Source organism: Limanda limanda, chromosome 13 (genome assembly GCF_963576545.1).
Source record: "Limanda limanda chromosome 13, fLimLim1.1, whole genome shotgun sequence".
NCBI classification, from domain to species: domain Eukaryota; kingdom Metazoa; phylum Chordata; class Actinopteri; order Pleuronectiformes; family Pleuronectidae; genus Limanda; species Limanda limanda.
This window is the reverse complement of record NC_083648.1, coordinates 6,833,879-6,857,104: the sequence shown is the minus strand read 5'-3', so window position 1 is coordinate 6,857,104 and position 23,226 is coordinate 6,833,879. Positions and strand designations below refer to the sequence as shown.

General features: G+C 45.3%; 1 protein-coding gene across 1 annotated transcript in view; it reads left to right on the top strand.

The window, feature by feature from the left end:
• LOC133017819 (receptor-type tyrosine-protein phosphatase mu-like) overlaps positions 1-23,226 on the top strand; it is a 171,993-nt gene that overhangs the window by 63,502 nt on the left and 85,265 nt on the right. Inside the window, exons 6-7 of the mRNA XM_061084029.1 lie at positions 1,250-1,424; positions 9,164-9,457. Of these exons, the coding sequence (XP_060940012.1) occupies positions 1,250-1,424; positions 9,164-9,457 (469 nt within the window). The remainder of the gene's footprint in view (positions 1-1,249; positions 1,425-9,163; positions 9,458-23,226) is intronic.

Sequence of the window (23,226 nt, the reverse complement as noted above, 5' to 3'; positions counted from 1 at the left end):
CCGAATTTAAATGTCTGAAACAGAGAGGCACCAACCTTGTTTCTAAATTACACCAAAAGCTAAACACAGGGTTTTCGGTTTAACTGGCCAATGAGATGTGACCACCTACATGAAGCATAGAGTGACAGCATCTCAAGCCTTCCATGGACGTGTTGATGGAAGGAGATAAGTTGAGATGATAAATGACACATCTTCAGACTTGGGTTTGACGATCGCTCATGTTAAAGTTGATATTATTTCATCCAGGGTCTCTGATGTGCATCAAGCTTCCATTGAGCTCTTCTGCAGAAGCCATAAGCTGCTGCATTGAGTTCCCTTTTCACCATCTTCCAGAAAATGTCTGTCACAGTCCGTAAAAGGAATGTTAAATTATAAGAGAAATAACTTAAAAGTTTTACTATTGGTCAACAATCAGAATAAGCTGATCCCAGTCTCACTTCTCTCAGAAAACACTTGCCCTGTTAGTAATTCACTCTATAAATGACTTTACAAATGTGAACATTCACACGTTGCTTGACTCTGCACTTGTGTTTGTGATGTCACCCGCTCGCCCCCCCCCCTCCCGAGGCCTCTGCGTCTGGCAGACGAGGGATTACGGTTGTTTCAGATCACCGCAGCGTGGTCTTAACCTATATAGCTGTTGGCTCGGTGGATACCTTGTACTATATCTGGCTCTAGTGAGCCGTGCGGCAGCCTCGCGGTGACCTTGTTCCGAGCGGGCGGAGGTGGTGCATCTGGCAGACGTAACCCCGGCGCCTCGGCTGCCGAGCCCGGTGCCACGCGCGTGTGATCAGTGGGAGCACGGCGCCGGGTAAAGGTCCTCTGCCAGGTACTCCATCATTTTAACAAACACGTCCTCATTAGCACAGGAGCTGGAAAACAAACATTAAGTGAAGTCCCCCGATGACAGTAATGAAGAAATATTTCTAATGAACAAATGTCCCCCATCTGCCTGCTGTGAGGGGTGACAGCTGGGGAGAGCCCACTGTGTGTTTGTGTGTCTGTGTGTGTTTGTGTGTGTGTGTTTGTCTGTGTGTGTGTGTTTGTGTGTGTGTGTGTGTGTGTACGTGCATCTCTGCGTGATAAATGCTTCTCCCGCTCTCAGCCACCGGTGGGAGCGACGGGACACAAGCAAACAACACACGGGAGCAGAGTTTGTGAAACGCACAAGGTCAGGCCACTCTGCTTATTAAACCCTCTCTCCGTTTTTGGAGGCTCACCTCTTTGTTTTGTCTCGCTTCCAAAACAGGGCATCGGCGGACGGGAGGCCCCGATGAAAGCCACCAAGCCTTGGAACAACCGGCGCTTCATCGGCACTTTCGACGTGGAGAACACGACCAAGGGCGACTCGGGCCGCTACCGCTGCATCGTCCACTCCGACAAAGGCGTCGGAGTGTCCAATTACGGGGAGCTCACCATAAAACGTGAGTATCGGTCCCGGAGCAGAGGCAGTACGGATGTGTTGTTCCATCCACACGACCTCCACGCCACGCTGGCAAAGTCACCGGGAAATAAACAGGAAATGCCGGCGTGTTTGTAGATGGAAAACGTCCTCTGAGGCGATACTAAAAATACTATCTTTTTTTATGTTGATTTGTTATCCGGAGGACCGATACCTCCCCTGTAAAGGATGTCCTTGACTGAGCACAATCCCAGCAAAAAGATCACAAAGGCGAGAGGCACCGGGGTTTAACGGCAACCTCACTGATATTTCACTTCTGCAGTCATTTGATATGAATTTATGGACTCGTCTGAAACTAAATCCTGCAAGGCCTCACTTTCCCACAGCCCCACAGCCCGGTAATGGCCTTCTATATTTCTTCACCTCAATTTTCTCTCCCTGTGCTCTCAATTGAATTTACTGCCTCCATTTTTTTTTTCTCGCTTCTTTCTTTTCCTTTTTTTTTGTGTCTCCGAGCTTTACGTGATTGATAGGTTTAATCCTGGCTGTCCAAATCGAGGTCTGTCAATCATAGAAGAATGGCCGGGCCCAGACACAGCGGAGTGAAGAGGGAGATAAAGTCTCGCTGCCCGAGTGTATCAGCGGGTGTCAGCGGTGTACTCAAAAGGAAATTTACCGACACACTGGAGGCGTTGGAAACCACACTCGTGCTTAAACGCAATCACTCGCACATCCCTGCACTTACGCTCGCTCGCCAGGCGGCCGCGTTTTCTGCTGATGCCGCCGTTATATATATTTTTTACACACAAGTGCAAACCAGTTAGGCGCAAAGTGCTTTTGTCATAAATATTTAAAATAGAAACCGTAATTTTGCCAGAATTTAGGGAAATATTGAATCCCCGTAATGAAAACCCACTTTAGATTCCGCGGCGGTTTCACACCTCGACGACTCCGACATAAGCTAACTCGCGGAGGCGGAGGAAAAGAGGTGTTTTCACGGTTATAAATGTCACACATAAAAAAAATCTGATACCTCCTCTTATCGTACCAGTCGTAAAACAAGAGCTTAACCCTCCCAGCGTCGTGTCGGAGTCGTAAATCCGCCTTAAATGTGTATTCACCGCGTCCGTGACTGGTTTTTTTGGAGGAGTGACCACGGAGCGGTGGGTTATGAGGCTGCTCCAGTCGCACCCCCCCCCGCCCGCCCCTCATTACCATACACTGCTTCTTCTTCTTCTGTTTTTTTCCTCTTTCTTTCTTCCAACATGAGGAGAGTGAATGCTTGATTATCCCGGATAATCACTTGTGCTTTCTTGCCAGGATGAAGTCAGATTTATGTGGAAGTGCGGCGCGTGTATTTCCCAGAGTTCTGTACGGCTCGGCCCAGTCGCCCCCCCCCCTCTCCCACCACCACCACCCCCCCTTTGTGCTGGGCTCTCCTGTAGTGAGGCCAGTGGTTCTGAAAGGGGGATAATTACCCCCCTGTCCGAGTGCTGGCTCTTTTCTTGGCCTGGCTGGAATCACCCGGAGCCCACAAAGCGCTGCTCGGCTTTCCGGGTCCCGCTCCCCCCGGCTGCCGAGGTGTGGCTCACGTCAGCGCTAATGAGAACAGCCACTAAAAAAGAAGAGAAATCGAAGGCCGGCCGGTAAAGCTCGTCTTTTTTTTTTTTTTCCCGCGGCCACCACGTCTCATATCAGGAGTCGGATCAATGCTTTGCTCTCGGCAGTTAGATGAGTGCACGACATAATGAGGACCTCTTGCAATTTAACAAGAGAGGCTCAGCGGATGAAACAGGCAAATGAAATAAGGACCTATAAACAGTCAGGTCTAACTAATCTAACAGCAGAGCACAGAGGCAGCTCTTGTTAGTGCTGTGTGTGTGCGCTGAATAGCAAATGGGTGGCAAGGTGTGTGTCTGCGTGTGTGTGTATGTGTGTTTTGTGTAGCAATAAGTTGATAACTTGAATAAATGGAATTAAATGACAGTTGTAAGAACTGATTGATCATTTCCAGAGGCCGAGGAGTAACTGGGTCCGTTTAGTCAAATGTGAGGATTTGCAGTTTTTTGGTTGTCTCATATTATTGTTGTGGTTCCACAAAACAAGCCATGTCCCCTTCTTGGGTTCTGGAAAAACTTGATCAGCATCTTTCATTGTTACGTCATCAAAGTGGCTGTCTATTAAATGGGTGGCAAGGTGTGTGTGTCTGTGAGTGTGTGTCTGTTTTTTGTATAGCAATAAGAAGACTTTAAATGACGATTGTAAGACCTGATTAATCATTCCAGAGGCCGAGGAGTAACTGGATCAGTTTAGTCGAATGTGAGCATTCTTCGTTGTTACTGTACGTCAGAGTGGCTGTCGGGAGGATTTCAGTCCCGGTTGATTCGTTGATTGTGCGACACCTGTAGGTAATTGTCGTAAAAGGCGGTTTAGCACCACAGGTCCCTGGAAAAACAGACTTGTTGTCTCGAACAGGATTTCAGGCAGTAATTGTCCCTTTTCTCATCATTCTGTGAGAAACTGTGATCAGATTTCATGCTGCTCACGCTCTGTGAACAGCAGGAAACAGTGAGAGGAGCTGGTTACCTCTGCAGCTCTTCATCTCACAACTAAACTGTGGCTGCTGCTGATATTTATGATCTCTGGTAAAAGAAAATGCCGAACAGGACTCTTGTCTTGTTTGTGGATCCATTGTTTTTTATGAGAAGTAGCTGTTAGTGCTAAACTCGCCGACTTCCTGTTTCTACATCATAATAAAAGTCACCTTGTGTGTTTTTTCCCCCCCCAGTTAAATGGTTTTAATTTGAAGCTGCCACGGGAAACGCTCAGGTTGCATCAGAAGCAACTTAGCAGAGCATTTATTTCCAGGAATGTCACCATGGATACACAGATCGTTATACTGCAAATCCATGAATATTGCAGTACTTTCATCAGTGAAGAGAAGACTTTACTGATCTCACGCTGGGGACGTTCTCTTGTTACAGCAGCAAATCATCAGAATGAGGTAGACAAGAGAATAATAAGGCAAGAGAATAAAAATGGACAGAGCCATATCCATGCATATATGTTAGTGTTATATTTATTTATGTTTATATGGTATACAAAATGAATATTAGTGTAAAACGCAACGTGCTTTGTTTCATTGAGTTGGAAATAGGGACATCTTTCAGTCTTTCTTCTAAATATTGATATGTCCCTCCTCTGGTATGTGCATGCCAGTGTGTGTGTCTGTGTGTGTCTGTGTGTGTCTGTGTGTGTCTGTGTGTGAGATTGCGCGTGCATCAGTGAGCTTTAGTGCGGTTGCGTCCTGGCAGGTTGCTGCGTTAGAGGGGCACGCAGCTGCTGCCAGGCCACGGGGGCCGTCTGGGCAACATCGTGACAGCAGCTGCTCGCTGACCCCCGGTACGGCCACCACTGTCATCTGCTCGCCGTCACCCCGACTCCAGCCGGCACGCTAGCCGGGGTTCAGCGCCGCTTCCAGGCGCCGCCGCCGCCGCCTCGTGAGGCTTAAACAGTGGGAATTGAGTTGTTAATATCCTAAAGTGTTCCAGCACTTGAGTGTATTTCACACCAGTAATCCGTCTGCTATGGCTGCTGAACAGAGGATTACTGCACCTACAGGAATTATCCCATCACCATAACCTGCTATTGCTTTTGTGCAAGCAGCAACTTTTCAGAGTTAAATGAAATGCTTATTGCCGTAATACATCATGCTGCGTGGTCGCATTGTTGTGGAAATGGTCTCGGGTGATGGCAGCCAAAAATGGGATTGAATGGCGTCCACGCGTCACAGTGCGGAAAAAGCATTTTCTCTCTAAGAGAAGATTGATGGAACCACTCAGGATCCCAGTTATCCCCCCCGTCCCACATCTGTATTCTGAAGGAGGTTTTCATATAAGATAAAACCAGATCATAAGATAAATAACTTCTTTAACTTAGTTAGTTGGTTGAATATATAGACTTTATATAAAGATGAACGACACAAGAGATTCCCAAAAGTGAAGTAAAGACCAAGAACTCCTCCTCCTCCACGTTAGCAGATGAGACATGAATATATCTATTCCTGTCATTTCAGGTAGTTCTTATCTCAATGTGTACTTTTCCAGTAAGTTTAGTTTTGATTCTTTAATTAATGTTGTAAAAAACATCATGTTTGAAAGCTGAGCACAAAATAGTGGAAACTTTATCTGAAACATTTTAGCTCCATTTTTTTATTCCAAGAGGAAGTGGAGACGTGTCGTTGATCTTTATTCACAATCTATTGTTGTGTTGCTCCTCTGAACCAATCATGATTGCTAGAAAATTATATTTCTTGAAGCCCACTTGATCCTGTGCCTCACAGGGTGTTATGAAATTAGTCTTAAAAAAAAAAAAAGCAAAATTAAAATTCAATTAAAAATAAATAGTTTTAGTCCAATTTCTCTCAAGTTGTTTTGCAAAGTTATTATTTTTTCATTTAGTTCTGTAATGAATGAAGAGACATTGTACAATAAAATAAATTACATCTGGTCCTTCCATTCTCGGTGCCATCTGCTTTTCTGGAGAGATAAAATAAAAGCAACAAGGGCAAATCGCTCCAAGTCAATCTGTTCTCTGGAGCCAAAACAGGGAAGCCCACACTATCAATTATATGTTTTTAAAATATTACAAATGCCAAACACTATTATAATATCAATATTTTCTGATAAACCACTATATCATGAGCGATGGTATTACAGTATGAGCCTGTGCTGTTTCCTGTTGTTTAAATGAATCTGAGCATATTGCCTCTTAACTCGGTTAAATCCCTTTTAGGACATAACATAAAAGACCCATCAAAACAAGTCTGTTGGTCCAGGCCAGATTTTGGATCACCTCATTCCCCCGTCTGGCTCCAGGACGCCGGCCGGGCGCCGGGTACGAGTCCGGGACGGCGACCTGCTGGATTAGCTGGTTCGCTTTAGGTGATGTTTGACTGCGACTCTGGGAGCTCGGATTAATGGGAGTTTAGGGACCAGGGATGGAGGTCACTGTGGGGTAGCCATCTGCCGAGGGAGGGGCTCCCCTTCTACGGGAGGGACACCTCAACCTGCTCTTAACGTGCCTGGAGACCTCTCCCTCTCCATGACAACTCCACGGGAAGCAGCCAGGCCGCTAATGGCATTACTCTGTTACATGCGTGTGCTCATTAGAGCTGCTCGCCGTGGCCTCTGGGACTCGGAGCCATTGTTGTACGTGACAAGGGCGGATTCATAAGTTAGAGCTGCAGCCGAGGGTCACGGCTGTTTGTTGGTGACGGCAAGTTTAAGGTCGTACGAGTGTTCGAAGCATGAAAAACATCCGGGTGATAAACGGAGGTTGTATACGGCTCCAGAAAAGTGAAGCCAAAGGGTCTCGATCACTTTGCCCCCTGGTGGCTGGCTAATGGACAGGTCGTAAACCCTGCTTACTCCATGTTAGTGAATGGAGCAAACTAAAAGTTACATTTCAGGTATTATTGAATGTTTGTCAATGATGGTTTCAGTGAATTTAGGTAGCTCTTGTAACACTTTGTTTAAGTGTTCATTCTTTTGGTATTTTTTGTTTGATTTTAAGCAAGATCACGCAAAAAACAACTGGTCAAGGGAGGGCTCATTAAATTTAGGTGCAGATCAGGGATCAGATCCAGGACGTTTTTCTTCAGCAATGCAAAATCAGTATTTTTTTTTACTTTTTCAGCATTTTCCCAAGGACAAATTTTTGTTTCTTCATGAAAATAATCAGGCATTTCGGGAATTAATATGTATCAGTGTGTGAAATTTGGTGCAGCTCGATTTAACTGGACTCTCGGGCCTTGGCGGGGGTGTGCGCCATTGTTGGAGCCTGCGTGTCGGCAGGATCTCACTCCCACCGCTCCAGTCCTGGATCGTTACTGCACAGAGTTTGGTTCCAAATAACATCCTTGGCTCAAGATGGCAGCGTTCGTATCCGGAATATATTGGCTTCCTTTCTGGATAGCGAGAGGAAGTAGAGACAAGTCATCTGTGATTGACACCAGAGGTTGTTATTGTCCTTTTTAAATTAGAACAAACAGAACATGGATTTATTAAAGGAATAATTCATCTTTGTGTTACTGAAGTATTGACGAGAGACTTTCAAATGTTCCGAACCTCATCGTGACGACTTTATCTGCAAAACCGTCTCAAACTTTTTCTTGCAGACATTTCCATTACCAGCGTTTCAGCTGATATTGTCCTTTTTACTGGGTTATATAATAATTCCATCCTGGATATACACCGCAGTTGAAATTACTTGTCTGACATTTCGAGAGGCCTCATTAAAACAGAAATGGCACAAGGTTTCGGCAGAATTAGACAAATATTGGCAACATAACAGAGCGGGAATAAAAAAAAGGTCAGCTTCAAGGTTGAGGTCGAACACCACAAGCGTCTGAAAGAAAAGAACTGAAGCTGAAGAGGAACTTGAATATTTAAATCAGAAAAATCCAAACAGATACAACTGAAGTGTAAAACTCCTTGTTATGCTGATTTTTTTATTTTTTATTTCCCTGTTTCCATTTAATATTTGTACAAAAGAGTCCGAGCCACGTTTCTCACACTTGTAAACACTGTGAAGTCTGGTTGACACGAGGGCGTCGACACAGATCAAGCCGTCCTTCCTCACGTTGTTGGATCTATTCAGTGAAATTTTTTTACAAAGGTTTAAATTCAAGTACTCATTTGCCCACTCGAGTTTGATTTTACATTGTGGAGGAATAAAACATCTTGACACAGTTTGAACAAGGGACATTGTTTCTCTTAAAATGTTACTGTCAACTCTTACCCTGCTTTTAAAAGTGACTAAGTACAATTACTCAAGTACTGCACTTACCTTGACTCCACTTAACTCAACAGCGACCACAATTTCCCTTTCTAATTATTTTTTTTGTTTCTTAATTACACAGTCTTTTACTTTTACCTTCTTTGGTTTTACAATATTTTTGAAACTCTTTTTTTATATTAAGATTTTCTGAAACGTACAGAAAATGAATATGGAACCAGAGCCGGTCTGAAAGTACGCAGTTACTGTTCCTCTCAGTTTAAAATATGTATATAAATATATAACTTGAGTGAAATTATATAAGCAGTATAGATAAAGGATGGATGGAGAAAATGCTGTCAGACCGAACCTTCGTAAACCATTCACTGCTAAACGTGTTAATGTTTAATTGCTTGTTTGATATCCACACGCCATTGTCTGATCATCGTTAACATGCACACAGTTAAGTTTCAGGTGTTCTCATCAGTTCTTGTTGGCTTTTAATAGAAATCACTAAATCCTGAAACCGTCAAGAGTTGAGAGACTGAACCAGCTGCTGATTTCAAAAGAGAGAGAGAGAGAGAGAGATGACAGCTACTGTAGTTGTCAATTACCTGAGTCTTTTCCATCGAAGGCCTCTGATTAAAATCAATATGTTGTTCAATGAGAGCAGCAGTCACCCAAGGTCTGGGTGACTTCACTTACACCTCTCTTGGAAGTTGCCGACACTTTTCAAAAGACGTGTGTGATTACACGAGTCGGTCATTGTGCTGCTGAGGATGAGACGTTTCATTTACGCAGCTGGAGCCATTGATCGTTGCCTGGTTCTCGTTAAACACCTTTTTTGTTGCAAAACGTGAAGACACTCGACGTGTGCTCTGGTCTGAGAACCTATCTACAGTTATTTTGTGGGAATGACAGACTTTTCACCATTTATAATGTGGTTTTCAAACATCTAACATCGAACACTTTTTGTTTCCGTAGAGCCCCCCGTGCCTATCGCTCCCCCCCAGCTCACCGCTGTCGGCGCCACCTACCTCTGGATCCAGTTGAACGCCAACTCCATCAACGGCGACGGCCCGATCATCGACCGGGAGGTGGAGTACCGCACGGTGTCGGGCACCATGTACGACCTGCAGCCCGTGGACAAGACCACACACAAGATCGGCCACCTGGACCCGGACACCGAGTACGAGATCAGCGTCCTGCTGACCCGACCTCTGGAGGGCGGCACCGGAGCCCCGGGACCCCCGCTGAGGGCCAGGACCAGATGTGCAGGTGAGGCCACAAAACACAATTACCTAAAGAGCACCGCTGGGATTTAAAGGAAAAATAATACCTTGTTGTTTTATAGTGTCACAGGCTTAATTTATTACGCTGTTCCAGTTGTGACAAGTTGTAGAACACATAAATCAGAATCTAAGCCGTCTTTGTAAGAGAACGAGAAATGGAAACCACTGCGCAGTCATCCATTCATATTCAGATGTTAAATCTACTGGGAGGATAAATAATACGTTGGCACGCCACTTATAAACCCATTGAAAGCCTTGTTACCTTGTACTTTACAAAGCATCCCGGCAAAGTTTACTCGGGCTCTTTTAACAAAGTTTACATGTCGGGACTGAAGAGGACATCTCTATTAGATACAAATTGAACTGGTGAAGGACGCGAGCGCACAATGCAAGCCACTTTAAGGCAAACCAAATCCATGGTTGCTATGTCAACACATGCTCGTGGCATACATCATGAGGTATTCAAGGTAACAATGAAGTAGGACGTATATAAATGCTCTGTATGGGGGGGGGGAGCTTCAGTTTTAATGGTTTCCTGCAGGTGGCGCTACTCATGGCGTTGTTTCCTCCTGTAGAACACAGCAATAACCAGTGAGTTCAGCACATGTACAATACGAATGACCTAAGTGAACCCCCTTCTGTGTGTGTGTGCGTGTGTGTGTGTGTGTGTGTGTGCGTGTGTGTGCGCGTGCGTGTGCGTGTGTGTGATGTGGATGAATGAGTTGGTAAGTGGGCTACAATGTGGGGCCATTAGGCGCTTTGCATCTAGAGCTGAAGATAACATCTCTGTTACGGCTAACGGCTGAAAAACGAGGTTCACTTTCCCCGTCAGCACTTTGCTTCACAGTTCCAACACAATTACCGCCGCGCAGCACGGAGAACAAAAGCGCCCCCCCCACCCCACACACACACACACACACACACTTAAACAAACAGAGAGAGAGACACTGAAATTTACAACGATCGTGTGAAAAGAGTGGTCAGAGCAGATCGAGCAGTCCTTTCATTCTGCGTTTTGTTTTGTGTGTTATTGTGTTCCTACCGCTCCTAATGTACTTTATACAAATCAAACATCATGAAAACTTTTCCTATTTTTACAAATCACCCCTGCACGTAATAAACAAATAGTCGTCAGGGCTCCATTGTTAACGAAGGTCCATTGTGTTTTCTCTAAAGCCTCGTTCCGTGTGAGGAAAATAACTGCAGCTCGTAATTTCCCAACAAATATTATTGCTAGTAAGCTTAGGTAATTATTTTTTTTCTATAGTAGACAAAGCTCCTCTGTGCTTTCTTTGTTTTCACCTTTAGATCTTCATTAAGATTTTCAAGGACATGGACATTAATTCTCTTCTAAATGATGCTCCTGGAACATTTAGACCTTTTTTAAAGAGATACTGCAGACGTGAATGTGTGGGTTTTTAGCTGTTCTTTGATGAAATACAGTTATTTTCATTTCTTATTCTTACCAAACGTGTGTCATGTTGGACCTTGTGGGACTAATGCTGACATAGAGTCAAGCAGAAGCCTCTCTCTCATGGCATTTATGTTAAAGTTAATGGGCAGGTTCATTATCAGGAAATAGTGTTTATAGACAAATTGTATTCTGGTCTTATTCCTATAGCTTAGCGTTACCTTTGGTTCTTCCCTATGTGACGGTCTGTGTTTGCACTGCTGCTCTCTTCATTCATCTCTCATGACTCAGGCTTGGTAAAATAGTTTAAACTTTATTTTCTGTGTCATCTGCAACAACACACGGGACACAGTCATTCAGAGCTGGGGAATCTGCATCTGACTAACACGTGATCGTGTAGATTTACAATTTACTACTATGAACAACATACCTGCAACAACACACAGGACACAGTCATCTATAAAATAAAAGTTACAAAAGTTGCATATAACTAAACATGTTTTAAACACTAAATTAACCAAAATCAACTAAAACACTGACAGACAGAGCGACACAACTTACTCAGAGATGGGGAATCTGCGTCTGAGGTAAAAAATCCCCAGAAGTTCCCGTTGTGGGCCTTCAAAATAAGATAAACACGGCAAAATAAAAGAAATACATAAAAAAACTATGACTGCAGTTCCACGTTGGACAGGATTTTAACTATCAACATATTTACACCGTTACACCTATAGCAAACCCGGTCTATAAAGGAGATAGACTCACACATGTGGGTAGAAGACCTCGGACTGAAGTGGCTCGGGTCCACCTCGGTCCTCCACCACACTAAAGCCCACTTTGGGGGATTCTGTAAGGGGGAAGTCCTCCAGCTCTGTAGCAGTGGTGCCTTACGATTCTGTCCCGCGGCCCGTTTTTCATGGCCGGAAAAATGTGTCACTGTCACTTTCACACACAGCTCCGCCCCCCCCTCGTCCCACGAGTCCCCTGTCCAGGTTTTAGCATTTTTCAAACTTCTCAGTGGCTCAGAGCGTGAGCTACACTTTAAGTCTCATATGTAATAGAAGTCTGATAAAGCATGTGGACCAATGGGAGGGAGGGGAAAGCAAGTTGAAGTAACTTCCTCTGCTATGTGGAGCAGCCACACGTCCTAATAATTGATATGATTTATAGTTGGCTCAGCACACAGAGCGGAAAACTGCCCCACCACATGGTTAACTCTGTAACTGCTTGTTTATTCCGGCTAACTCTCGTTCCCAACGCCGCGTGAGCTTCTTAATCCGCCAGCAACACAGATTGATATCGTGTGAGAAGCCGAGTGGCACCTTAAATCTGGATCATAATATCGCTGTAATGCTGCCGCCCCATTCAGACTCAAACAAGCACACAAACACTGTGAGAGCGCCTGATGATATCGTACAAATTGCCCTTCGCACAACATTAACCAGCTCAGTCCCCGTGCTGTGGAACCAGGAAGGGAAAAAACAAACCCTGGCCTCAGCAGTTTCCCGGGCTAATGCTGTTTGGTGTCCAGAGAAATGCTGATGAAAATGAGATTTCCCCCCCCCCCCTGCTGGCCGTGTGACCCCCGTCCTCCCACTGTGAAGGTCAGAGCTTATTCATTTTTTAGCCCGGGCTGATAGGAATGAATGGCTCCCACCTGTGCAGCCTTCAGAGCCGGACCCCAGCGTCTGCGGGGGGGGTCCTGCCTCTCGGCCCACCCTGCTGGGCACCGTCGGGGGGGATTGATGTGCCCCGGCTCCTGAAGTGTGTTTGAGGAAGCGGCTCTTGATCTTGTCCGGCTCGCCGCTGGTGTTTCCCGGTGACGGAGGCCGGGCCTCGGCAGAGCTCCTAATTGAACGGTTGAGACTCACCGGGCTGTGTGATACATCACTGTTGATCCAGACAGGCCCGGAGACCCCACGCCCCACCCCACCCACCCCCCCGCCCTCTCCCTGCACCGCTGTCTGGAGGCGCTAATGAAAAATCTGTGGCCACTTTAGACCAATGTCTCCCGCATAATTATTCATAGCCATGCTGCCTTGGTCACTTCGGCAAACTGAGCAATGTTTCTGATGACAAAGGATGTTTTAATTCAATCTTCCGTAGAATGGGGGATGTATAATGCAAGGACGCCACCAATTCAATTCCGACGCAGGAGGAAGAAAAGGGCAGCCTTGAAAGCCTCTGCTTTTTTTTCTTTCTCATGAAGCACTAGTGAACATCAAAAGAATGTCTTATCCAAGGCTCTGTGATTGCTTTACCGGGGTTATTGGTAGGTTTCACCGGGTTCTGCAGAGGGATCCAGACAAACATTTAGCTCCTGCATATCCTCGTGTCTTTGGACTGTCGATGTGGGATATCTCAACCGCTCTCGATTTGTTCTTTCCACCACTTTCCTACGTGGTCGAAATGACCCGGCAAACACGAGCTGAAAGAGAAAAGCGTTCGGCGGATTGTGTTCCCCATGCATGTGAAATGTGTGTCTGCGTGAAGTTGTTTACCACTTCAGAATCCTCCACGCTCGGTAAGTGCTTCTCCAAGGAAGACACTGTATTATCAGGTGGTGCCCCAGGATCACAGCAGGGTGCGCCGCATTTCAGCAACACCACTGAGAGTCCGTCTCACGCCGAGAAACCACTTCCAGCCCGGGGAAGGCGGAGAGGGAAACTTTCAACAACCACTCGTCTGAGTTCCACTTCAGATCTGTGTGGAGAAAGTATTTGCCGGGAGATTTTCTTCCTCACATCTCAATCTGCTTTGGGTTAAGACAAACACAGATGTATTGGATGTGGATTTTTCTGCAGCAGCGCTCCATCCCAAGGCTCAGACTGGGAGAAGGTTGTTACTCAAATAAAACTGTTATTTTTCAAAGTTCCCTAATCAGCCCTGTGTTTCAGACAGAGGCTGAAAAGAGGTGCTGCAGCGATGGGCAGTCTGAGGAAAGGGAGCATGTAAACATTTTCAAATAATAACCCCAAATGAAAAATATGCATCTCAACATGAGCATAACGTGTCCTTTTAATATTGTGAGATGTTGATTTGGACAGGGTGATGTCAGTATGAGTTATTTTCACAGTTTCCATGGTAGATGAACAGTTTGTGCTGCGAAGCCTCATCTCCACCCGATGGCCTCTGCCGTCCCACTGGCTCTCGGGCGCTTTATAAAAAAAAATGTCAGCACACGATGTCCATGCCGGGTCCAAACACCTGCTCCGACTCCAGCCTCTGCCAAACTCCACATCGCCATCTATAAGTTGTCTCCATCTGCGCTCCGGGTCCCACGTGGGAGTAGTCTCATCTGTTTGTTTTTACTTTGCCATTCTGTTGCACTGAGGGCTGATAACCACGAGGGAATCAGCGTTAATCAGGGATCAGCCTTCCCTTAAACGGCCGTGTGGAGCAGTGGAGAGGAGGGAGGAGCTGCACAATTATGTTCACCCACACCAAGGTCTGTGATTTGCATTTAGCTTCCTGGTTAATTTGTAAAAGACCAGGTCGGATTTTGACTGTCTGGCAACATGGAGAAGGTAGTGGTGGTAAAATCAATTTAACTGTACGGTTATTTGTCTCAGTTATATGGTGAATGTTAATGTTCAGTATATTTCTTCCTCCTTTTAGTTAGTTTCTCAACATGGATAAATAAAAAATGTAATACAATGTAGGTTTAACAGCAGGCAAAGGTTATAGAGAATAATATTCTATTGGAAATAAAGAGGAAATGATTTGAGTTCACCTGTGGAGTCGCAGTGTGAGGATAACAAAAACCAAAGTATATGAACTGTATTATAAAAGCGCTGCTGTATGGATTTGTATCATGCATAGAAAAATCTGAACAATACCAAAACTGCCCGACCTTAAAAAGTTGTTGCTGTTACATGAGTGACAACATAATACAAAAATCAGAATGTTTCCACTTCCCTGAAAACATATCTTCCCCTTAAGCCTTGAGAATAATAAGGTAAAGATTTACCTGATGTAAAGACTTCTTCCTCCAATATATTCTTAAAGAGAAAATATGTAACAATTCTTCATTTGAAACCATCTGACCTATAGGTGACTCGTGTGTTTACATCATCCAAACTGTTTCAAGCAATATTGAAACCCAGAGAAATCCCCAATTTCATTCAACGTTGAAATGACGTTTGATTTTTCCTTTTAATTCCATCATATCATCTTTACCTGGGACTTTTTCAGTCTCTGCTATGACTTCAAATGACGAATGATGAAGGAAAAGCTGCAGAATGTTAATAAAACGTAGACATCACTCCTCCTTGAACATGAAATGCCCAGGCTGCTTAACGACATCATCAAACTAGGTCTTTTATTATTGTTTTGATTTGGCCAGATTTCCATTAGGCCCTAGCCGACCTAGAATCAACCTTTTATTCTCCAGACGACTTTATTTACAACTGACCAACGGAACCTTGAACTACATTGAAAGACAGAAATAGGACTATTGTGAACCTGCTGATAAGCTCAGCTGCATCAGTTTATACTATTTCACTTAAGGGAGTCAGGATATTTCGTCTTGCTAATTCTCCCCAAGCCTTAACGGTGTATTAACAAAGAGGAGAGTGAGGATCTGTCAGCTGGAGCTTTGCTTTCCCCCCCGTCTTTATCAGGCTAAGATTGAGTTGATCCGTCTCTTCTGGGTCTGAAGGGAAAAAGGAAAAGGTTTGCTGGGTTTGATGCGTCTAATTAATGCCATTGTTGCCTGGAGCCGGTGAAAAGAACTTCACCTCCTCACCTCGCCCCATCTCAGACAACACTGGTCTGGTCTGTCACCCACAATAGCTGGCAGTCATGTGACCTGTAGGGTTTCTATATTGCCCGTGGCGAGGAAAATGAAAAGCCTTGGTTTGAGTCCCATTGAATTTGTGTTCCATTGTCAGTCAGAGAAAACAAGCTAGATTGAGTTTGTGGCGTACGGGGGAAGGTTATTGGAGGACCACAATAAAAAAAGTATTTTTTTATCACGTGGAAGTAGAATGGCAAATTGTTTTCTATGATATTGGCTCGGCAAAAGGCAAATTGTGTTCTTCTCAAGGACGCGTCTTCAAAAAGCTGCTGCTGCTGCTGCAAAGGGAAAAAGATGGAGACGGTGAGGGACAGTGCATTTATATTTCTTCATTCTTATTATTTCCCTCTTCTCCATCAATCCATCTTTCTATTCCCCCAGCACAAAGGAATCGGGACTCTGAGAACAGATGTGCACAAACAATACTCTGGCGACATCCACATAAACTTCTTCCTCCTCCTCTTCCTCTTCCTCTGGAGCCGCCTCTTCAGCTCCTCACAAACACTTATCCCTGAGGTTGTTTGTATCCTCAACTCTCAAACCTCGGGAGGATGATAAGCAGCGGTAGTTTAGTTTAGTCAGGCTCGGCAAGATCCTTTTATTCTGCTGTTTTTAAATTTGGACTGAAATGCTTCTCAAGGTCTTTAAATGTTTCTCTTCCCCGTGATTAATTATTCATGCTCTATCTGCCGTAATTTTTTTGTCACACATTTTCTCCAGCCTTTTGCTGAATTATAGATGTCCCATTCCCCTTGCAAGGCATCCAGGAAGCACTCATTCAGTCTGGTTTTATAACTCCAGCTCCAGAACATTTCCGCGTCTCCTCCTCAGCCAGAGGACGGGAATGTCAGGAGGGGCTGCGATTTATTCCCTGTGTTCCCCCCCCCCCTAACTCCATCGCTAGATCTCAGTTCTCATATATCTCCCTTGTATGTGGCTCAGAAAACACAGCAACCATTTCACAAAGTCAAGCGTCACAGTTTGATTTACACTCGAGGTAACACCCCGAGTTGAGTACGACACGTGCAGGTTTTTTGGGCGACAAATGACGGCGCCGCTCGGGCCATCTGGGGAGCATTGAAGTTGAGGAATCGCCGTGGCAACCTCCCACTGCTCCTGGAGAGATTGTGTCCGCGTCGGTAAATGAGGGCGTGTGATCTTCTCGTTTACAACCTCTAACCACAGGCGTTTTCCCCGGGAAGCTGAACATAAAAGACAGAGTCTGACGGTGGAGATGAGTGTGTGTGGGTTTGTGTGTGTGTGTGTGTGTGTGTGTGTGTGTTTGTGTGTGTGTGTGTGTGTTAAGGCCGGTGAAGGGTGAGGGGGTCATTCTACCTGTCACTCTGACCCCAATCACCACACAGCATATTGGTGGAAACGAAATGAAAGATTGATTTAACCAGTTCCACCTCCCCTGCCCCGGCTCTTCCAATGAACCGCCTGTCCATTTGTTTTCATCTGCTCGGTGGACTCGCTCTTCCCTTCACAGGTTTGCCCCTGACACTTCCTCTAAATGGTCAGAGATAGAAGAGACTGACATTTTACACTCTGGTATTTATTGGTTCATTCGCTCCTTTTTCTAGTGTTTTTATATATATTTTTTTTTCGATTCTGTCACCAACAAATGCAGCTTTTTTTTCTGATTTGCAGCTGCTGATACTTGTTAAAAGAGGTTATTGCTTTTCATCGGAAAGTGTTAAGCGACGGCAGCATCACCTCGATGAGGAAAAGCAGATCCTCTTTTAGGTTTGGTTGCTTTGAAACCACTGCTTTGCCTTTGATTTAACAAAACATGATTCCATGTTGCTTGATTATGACAAAGCTAGTTCATTAATTCACGTGAGTGGTGTTTTTCTAGACAAAAAATAAATATTATAGAGGTACTTTTGCCTTTTTTGTATTTTGGCAGCTTACAGGAGAACACAGATATGATCAGATTCAGATTCAGGTTACAGATTCAGATCAGAAAACACATTCGATGCCACCATGATGCTCAGTTAAGCATATTTTCTGTCATAACTTGGACCTTTTATTCTCAGGGTCACAAATCACTACTGCACTACCGCTGTAATCAGCTGCTGTTCGTGATCAAGACAATTTCCTATTTTCTTGTATAATAATCAAATTTATACATTTTCCTTGATATCAGAAGTAGCTAACTGTTATCATCCATGATTACAGTGCAAAGAAGTGCTGCTAATACTGTTGCTCCGATCGAAGGAGACTTTCTTAACCGCAGATTTGCCAAAAAGTTCTATTCAAGCAAGATAAAAATAGGTTGATAAGAAAAGATGCAGAGGGATACATGTTAATAATACACACATTAAACCATAAAGACGTTAAAATAAATCCTTGTTTTGTCCGTGTTTCTATTTGCACGGTTGCTAGTTGGCCTGGTTGCTCGGCCACCACCGGGCCGTCCATCACCGACCAGGACGAGCACGGCCTCGTGTGACTTGACAGTCTCCAGTCCTGACATGCATCATCCTCCGGCGCCGGTAAAGTGCGTCTCACTTTCCCTCTCGCTCTCTCTCCCGCTCAATTCTTTGCCGGGAGAGAGAACGAGGGCTATCGGCCATTCATCTCCTCTCCTACAGCTTCGGGGGGGTCATCAGACAGGTCCGGCACCGGGGCTCATTCCGCGGCTTCGTACCGCGGCTTCGAGTCCTCAGCCACCGTGGCAGTCCCATTCATCACCAGGCCTGTATAGATGGACCTGATAGAGTGAGGAGCGACCACCACCATTCAATAAATCCTTGTGATTATCCACGCCTCCAAGGTGTTCGAGCAGAGTGCCTGTGTGTGTGTGTGTGTGTGTGAGTGTGTGTGTTGTGTGTGTCCCCGGCTGGTGGGCATTTGTCTCTGACTGTGTAATGGGAGTAAGGGGGGGGGCTGCTGGGACACACGGGCCCATGTACAGAGTGCCGTTTAAGAGCAATCAATTATATCATGTGTAAACACGTCGACCCCACGGCCCCGGCTGCACTTGTTGCTTCCGATGGCAACAAAAACTTTAGCACTTCCACCCCCCCCCCCTCTCTCTCTCTCTCTCCAATCCCACCCACACACATGACTCCCCTCCGTCTCTCCCTCTTAACCCCCTCCCTCCCACTCGTTCCCTTCCCTCCAGAGGATTGCGTGGAGGAAGCACTCTAGGAGGCTGATGGAGCTTTGATTGTCGGTTATCAAAAGCTGTTATTACGGCTCTCGCTGCTGCGGGATATGAAAATGATTTCCTAAGTGTAAAACCCATGTCATTACCTCGATGGCCTCAGTGCTATCAACCCGAGATGCAACACAAAAGGAGGCAAACAAACGGTGCTCTCCCTCCCGGTCCGCCCAGCTCAGACAGAACGGAGAGAAGAAGAAGAAGAAGACACGCAACAACAATGGAGAGATAAGTGACGGCAACACCGGGGCCTAACCGGCTCCAATGGAAAATCTTTACATGAAAACACCGAGATTTAATCTTTGTCGTTTTGTTTTGGCAAACGTGTGTGACAAGCACCCGGCTGACATTCTCCAGCAAGGGATCCGACAGCCTACATGCCTTCCTGAGAAAGTCTAGGCATTATTCACCCCCCATCTCCCCCCATCTCCAAACAACCAGGCTCCCTCCTCTTCCTCCTCCTCTTCCTCCTCCTCCTCCTCTTTCTGCTTTTCCTCAAACCCAAAAGTCTTATTTTGATGAGATAGCAACTGGGCTGCGGAGCCACTTTGACTCGCTCTGGGTTTCTAATCACTGTGGAAGTAGCCCCCCCTCCCCTCTCTCTCTCTCTCTCTCTCTCTCTCTCTCTCCCTCCCTCCCCCCCCCAGCCCTCCTGCCTGGTTCTGTTTGCTGAGCAGGTAGATGGAAGTCTACGCCCAGCGCCAGGCTCTTCCTGCTCTTAATCGATGTAGATCTGATAAAGATCCCCGGCTTTTCCGAATGCGGAGCCTGAGGAAAATCTGATAAGTAAATTGTTCTCCCTCGTACGTTTGGCCCGGTGAGATGCTGCGGAAACCAGACGAGCGCGGCTGTGCACGCGGACGCACACTGCCCTGCTGAAAAACAAAGAACGTAAACACACACAGACCGACACACACACACACTTGTCTCCCATAAAGAGACTGTGCTCCGGACATGCCCAATTTGTTTCCTTTCATCCAGGACTAATGTCTGGTTCCACCCAGGGGCTAAGTGCACCATTTGAAGCCCCCTCCAGGACAGACGGCTGCAACATGCGGTTATTTGTTGTGTTTTTGTGTTTCATGTTTTTGGGGGAAATCTTGTTATCGCCTCGGCTGCTGCGGCGGCGACGGCGGCGCGCGCATGCAGGGGCCACTCAAATTAACAAGGAGGCAATAATGTGCTGGTAATTTCCAAAAACATTATTTAAATGTCACGCTGTAATGACCAAAAAATCACTAATAGTTCAATGTAAATGTCAAATTCAAATTATTCAATTACGTCGGCGAGTGCAGGGGCAGGTGATAATTTGTCCGCCGCTTCGGAATACCAATCTCGCTCTCGCCGGAGCCCACTCGCCGTGCCCTGGCGTGAGATAGACCTCGGTAATTTCCTGCTCCGAGGGGTGCTTTCACAGCCATTATTATAACTCTATTCCACAAGAAATATCTGCCATACCGGAGAGATATTAGAATCATATTTTCTGTACTTTCACCCCAACGACGCCCTCAGTGTCTGATTGCTTGTGAGAATTGTAAAAAAGAGAATAGATTTCAAGAGAGAGGCCTGTTATAGCGTGTTTTGATTTGTGCTTTTGATACCGAGCTTCTTCCTCCTCGGTCAATAAAACATAAGGGCTGCAGTAGACTATGGAGGTAATAGGCTCAGCTCATCACCTGTCATTCACGCACCAGCCTGAGGAGCCGTTTGAAACAAAATGGCTGCACAAAAGGATTTTTGAAAGGATATCAGCCGCTCCGCACGATCCGTTCCTTTAAGATTAGGTGTCGGAGGAACGAGTGCGGGCTCTTTTCCGCTCGTTCCTCTCTCTTCAAAGTCAACCACGACCGGGCTCTGTAATGGATGAGACATCTTGTTGTTCGCGCAAACACATGATGTCATTCTGAGTCATGGGGTACAAGTTGTGATTGGACGTCCGCCACAGATCCTCACATTTTACCGCCCTCCCTCAGACAGCTGGCGTTTGCTCTACAGGGAGCCGATGGGGCAACAAACAATTAGCCTTTTCTCCACAAAACTCCAGGGAGAGGCTATAGAATAATCATAGGTACTGTTTACCGAACGGCCAATATTCCTTGTGATTATACCAACACAATACGTCTAATGTTCTTGCCACACACGCCAACAAAATACAAACTCATATTTATATATGAATAAATACTTCCCTCCTCTCTGAATTTGTCTCCATCCTTATTTGGCACGTGTCCCTAAAATGAAATTGCCTCCCATTCTTCTTGGCATCTTTCCTTTGGCCAGAACCCGGGGAGCTGTGGACTTGTGGATCTTTGATGCTCCACAAAGATGGAGTGAGGCGAGTGTGACATTCTCCTTGAATGCCTCCCCAGAAATGAGACTTCCCTCCCAGCCGCTCATGCACGTCTGCTTGAGATTCACACTTTGGTGCATTTGTCACTTTGAGAGCATCTGGTTTAATTTGATTTCTGTGCCTGGCCACCCTGCAATTCTCCGGGCTTTTAGTGTAACCGCTGCCTACCGAGTGCAGCCAACAGATAGTTCCGCAAATAAAGGGGAGGTTTAAACTTCCTATTTTCTGGATGACTCTTCCCAACATTGCAACCGAGGTGAAAAAGGCCTGTTTCCCTTCACCAATTCTTCCCAGTTCTGCATTAGAATCTCTTTTTAGACCCTGATTTAACTCGAATAAAACGGTAGGTGACTTTGAGAATTATAGCATTTATCCACATAGTTTGAATATCGGAGCCGGGCTGCTTATTTTCTGTTAACACTTAATCTGAATAAATCAGAATCACTTTGAAGGTTCTTTTCTCACATCCCAACATTTCGGAGAGAGCTTTCTGACTTTTTTTGCAAGCCAAAACATCAGTATAACCTCCAGGTTTGGGAACCAAAATCACAATGTAGATTTCGGTGCCGGAAGTAGTTTCCCTGTTTACAGTCGACACACTCCCTACATGGCTCTAGCAGCACAAAACATTAGCCTACAGTTAGCTAGTATCTTGTATTGACCAACAAAATGCCTGAAGCTAATATTCATGATAACATTTAAAAACAGTTTGTCGCCGAACACATGAGCCGGCAGTTTGGTGCCTGAGCTATGAACTGAAATATTTAACCTGCTTACAGGCAAAATAAACATCATCACTGGTGGCAACACACTGTCCTGCACTTATTTATATGTGTGTGTATATAAGTAAAGTGCACTTTAATCTGTTAACAGTAAATTTCCATTTCCAATTAACCCTAGCAATGAAAAAGCCGATGTTATCGCCGACTGGTTCTGGCACCGGAACCATTTTAAAAGTATTGAATTAGCCCCAGTTATTGAAAAATCCAAATTACGCCCAATCCTAATAAACTCTAATCAGTCAGCAAACAATATTTGTATTCTAGCTGTTGTATAAACCTTTGTAAACCTGTATATGATCTGTGAAGATGTGTAGTGGCAAAGGCTTCTTAAACAAAAGCTAATTGTTGCTTGTTTCCTTTGGTTAGTGAGGATTTTCCATTTTCCACTCACACGTTATCACTTTTAGATCCTCGTATATATGCTTCACCAATTGTACGCCCCAGGTTGCTAACCCTCCCCCCCATCCGTCTTCAACAGCTCTTCCCCTTTCCCCTTCTAATGCTATTTCATCTGCGTTATGAAAGCGCATGAAAGATCACATCTGTTGTCTCTCCTCGTGAAATCTGAGAGTGTTCCGTCTTTCATTCAACGAGCAGGTGTCTTTTTTATCTCTCTCTCTCTCACTGTTTCCCTCCTCGTATTATCCTGCCTGACTCGTACAAAGCTCCTGTCATGTCACATGTCATGACCCAATTTCCTGAAAAACCATTCCTTTTTGTCTTTGCAGGATTTCTGTAGCACCACACTGAATATTGTCTTATATTCATGGTGGAGAAAAAAAAAATGAAAGGATTTGGTATAAGACCTGAATATCTTTGGCCCTTACACTTAAGTTGGTGTCCACTGGACATATGAGGAATAAAAGAGCCTTCACTTCAGAGGTTTGGCGTCGGTGTGGTTTGCAGATTTGTGTCTTGTTTGTCGTGTCCTTTGCGATGTCTGTAGAAATGAACAACACGCCGGAGCTTCAGGCCAGTGCTCCCGCTCCCCATGCACCTCCAGAATGTTAAACATGGCCGCCTCTGAATCGCTGGACTGTGTCTCCTGGGGAACGGGGGGGGGAAATTGAGCCCTGGCTCTTCCTAATAGGTGGTAAAGTGTTAAGTTCCAGAGAAATGGACTGCGAATTTAACCTGGAATGGAAATTGATCCCATTACCTTGTGCTTGGGCTGCTTTCCTCCTGTAGGAAAGGAAAAGGAGAGAAAGAGGGAGAGAGAGAGAGAGCATGGGGGGGGAAATAGACGGC